This window comes from Rhinopithecus bieti, unplaced genomic scaffold (assembly GCF_001698545.2).
Source record: "Rhinopithecus bieti isolate Rb0 unplaced genomic scaffold, ASM169854v2 scaffold_37979, whole genome shotgun sequence".
Classification (NCBI taxonomy): domain Eukaryota; kingdom Metazoa; phylum Chordata; class Mammalia; order Primates; family Cercopithecidae; genus Rhinopithecus; species Rhinopithecus bieti.
This window is the reverse complement of record NW_016815633.1, coordinates 8,787-11,772: the sequence shown is the minus strand read 5'-3', so window position 1 is coordinate 11,772 and position 2,986 is coordinate 8,787. Positions and strand designations below refer to the sequence as shown.

Here is a 2,986-nt window from a genome sequence, read left to right as displayed (position 1 = left end):
GCAGGCTGCAGGGGAGCACCTTCCTTCCAGGTAGACCTCTTTAGCTGTGGCTGCCCTGGGGAAACAGTCCCTGCAGAGAAGCTGCCTGCTTCAGAGCCCTGGTGTGGCCTCCTGGCAGGATATCTATAGCCCTAGAGTCACTAGATTTGCTTCCATCACCCTGCTAGAAAATTCGTTAAAGTGAACACCTCCCAGCATTAGGGGTGTCTGTGTGTGAATCTCTGTTTGGGAGAGACTGTGACGGCCGAGAGGAAGCACATGGAGATCACAGTGGTGTGCGGTGTGCAGCATGGGGACCAGTCGTGCTTTCACCCGAGACTCATTCCTTCTCCCTAATACATGGCATCACAGTTCCAGCCCAGAATCCTTCAGAAGTCCGTGCTGATGTTGGAGGATGAATATAGGGTGTCTGCCCCATGGGTGTTTTTTAGCTCAAAACATGAAACCCTTGTAATAACTTAATGTGCAATGTTACTAACAGCCATTTAGTTTCTAGACAGGCAGTGTAGTGTAATGGTTAAGAATATGAATGCTGGAGCCAGATATGCATTCAAATCCTGTGCCTTAATGGTTTCTTAGATATGGGACAAAAAGCACACGCAAAGAACACTTAAACTTTGCTAAAAAAAACAAAACAAACATAAATAACCCAACTAAAAAATGGGCAAATGCTGGGCGGAGTGGCTCATGCCTGTAATCCCAGCACTTTGGGAGACCAATGTGGGTGGATCGCTTGAGGTCAGGAATTCGAGACCAGACTGGCCAACATGGTTGAAAACCCCATCTCTACTAAAAATACAAAAATTAGGTCCGGGCGGCGGTGGCTCAAGCCTGTAATCCAGCACTTTGGGAGGGCCGAGGCGGGCGGATCACGAGGTCAGGAGGGGGAAAAAATCGAGGACCATCCTGGCTAATACGGTGAAACCCCGTCTCTACTAAAAAAATACAAAAAACTCTAGCGGGCGAGTGGCCGGCGCCTGTAGTCCAAGCTACTCGGTGAGGCTGAGGCAGTGGAGATGGCGTAAACCCGGGGGCGGAGCTTTGCAGTGAGCTTGAGATCTGGCCACTGCACTTCCAGCCTGGGGCGACAGAGCGAGACTCCGTCTCAAAAAAAAAAAAAAAAAAAAAATTGAGACAGATGTGGTGGCATGGACCTGTAATCCCAGCTACTCGGGAGGCTGAGGCAGGAGAATCGATTGAACCCAGGAGACAGAGGCTGCAGTAAGCTGAGATCATGCCACTGCACTCCAGCCTGGCTGACAGAACGAGACTCCATCTCAAATAAATAAATAACTGTAAACAAAAATGGACAAAGGACTCAAATAGACATTTCTCCGCGGATGATATACAAATGCCCAGTAAGCACATGAAAAACTGCTCAACATAACTAGCCATCAGGAAAATGGAAATTGAAACCACAATAACACTACACACCCACAGGATGGCTAGAATCCAAAAGACAGATAACAACAAATGTTGGAGAAGATGTGGACAAATTGGAACCTTCTACATTGCTGGTAGGATGTAAAATAGTGCAGCTGTTTTGTAAAACAGCTTGACAATTTCTGAAAATGTGAAAAATAAATGTATCATGTGATCCAGCAATTGCATTCTTGGGTATCTACCTGGGAGAAATGACAACATATGTCCACACAAAAACCTGAACACAGTCATAGCAGTGCTATTCCTGCTTGCCAAAAAGTGGAAACAACCCAAATGTCCATCAAATGATACACAAAATGTGGTATGTTCATAAAATGAAATATTAATCAGTAATAAAAAGAAATGAGTGCTGATACATTCTGCCAATGTGGATGAATTTTGAAAACATGTTGAATGAAAGAAGCCAGTCGGGAAAGACCACATATTGTGTAATTCCATTTATATGAAATGTCCAGAATAGGCAAAACTGGGGAAACAAAAAGTAGATTAGTGGTTGTCTAGGACTGGGGTTGGGGTAGGTGGTAGAAATGGAGTGACTGCTCACAGGTACTGGTTTTCTCTTGGGGGTGATGAAAATATTCTAAAATTCTATTGTGATGGTTGCACAACTCTGAATGTACTAAAGCTAATTTAATTGTCATGTTAAGTGGATGAATTGTATTGTGTGTGTGAATTACATCTCAATAAAGTTTTAAAATAGGAAATTATAAAATAAAGATTTGAACTAGGTCAGTATTTTAAAAGTTGAGTCTTTGTAATATTATTTTAAGAAAAAATTTATTTATGTATTTATTTACTTTTATTTTAATTTTTTGAGATGAAGTCTTGCTCTCTCACCCAGGCTGGAGTGCAGTGGCGTGATCTCGGCTCACTGCAACCTCCGCCTCCTGGGTTCAAGTGATTCTGTCTCAGCGTCCCTAGTAGCTGGGATTACAGGTGTGTGCCACCACTCCTGGCTAATTTTTGTATTTTTTTTAGTAGAGACGGAGTTTCACCATGTTGGCTAGGCTGGTTTCCAACTCCTGACCTCAGATGATTCATCTGCCTTGGCCTCCCAAAGTGCTGGGATTACTGGTGTGAGCCACCACACCCCACCTCATTAAGAAAAAAATTGCTCTTCCGGGGACGTTGTCTGCAGGCACTCAGAATGGTCCAGCGTTTGACATACCGACGTAGGCTTTCCTACAATACAGCCTCTAACAAAACTAGGCTGTCCCGAACCCCTGGTAATAGAATTGTTTACCTTTATACCAAGAAGGTTGGGAAAGCACCAAAATCTGCGTGTGGTGTGTGCCCAGGCAGACTTCGAGGGGTTCGTGCTGTAAGACCTAAAGTTCTTATGAGATTGTCCAAAACAAAGAAACATGTCAGCAGGGCCTATGGTGGTTCCATGTGTGCTAAATGTGTTCGTGACAGGATCAAGCGTGCTTTCCTTATCGAGGAGCAGAAAATCGTTGTGAAAGTGTTGAAGGCACAAGCACAGAGTCAGAAAGCTAAATAAAAAAATGAAACTTTTTTGAGTAATAAAAATGAAAAGACTTGC

At 43.8% G+C, this 2,986-nt stretch overlaps 1 protein-coding gene across 1 annotated transcript; it reads left to right on the top strand.

Annotated features, from left to right (window-relative positions):
* Positions 1-2,550: 2,550 nt before the first annotated feature.
* LOC108516190 (60S ribosomal protein L34) lies at positions 2,551-2,986 on the top strand. Its single transcript, XM_017853528.1, has one exon. The coding sequence runs from the start codon at positions 2,591-2,593 to the stop codon at positions 2,942-2,944; it is 354 nt and encodes a 117-aa protein (XP_017709017.1). The 5' UTR covers positions 2,551-2,590; the 3' UTR covers positions 2,945-2,986.

What these genes read in the sequence shown, in the direction of transcription:
- LOC108516190 (XM_017853528.1), top strand. Translation starts at nt 2,591, where the DNA reads ATGGTCCAGCGTTTGACATACCGACGTAGGCTTTCCTACAATACAGCC.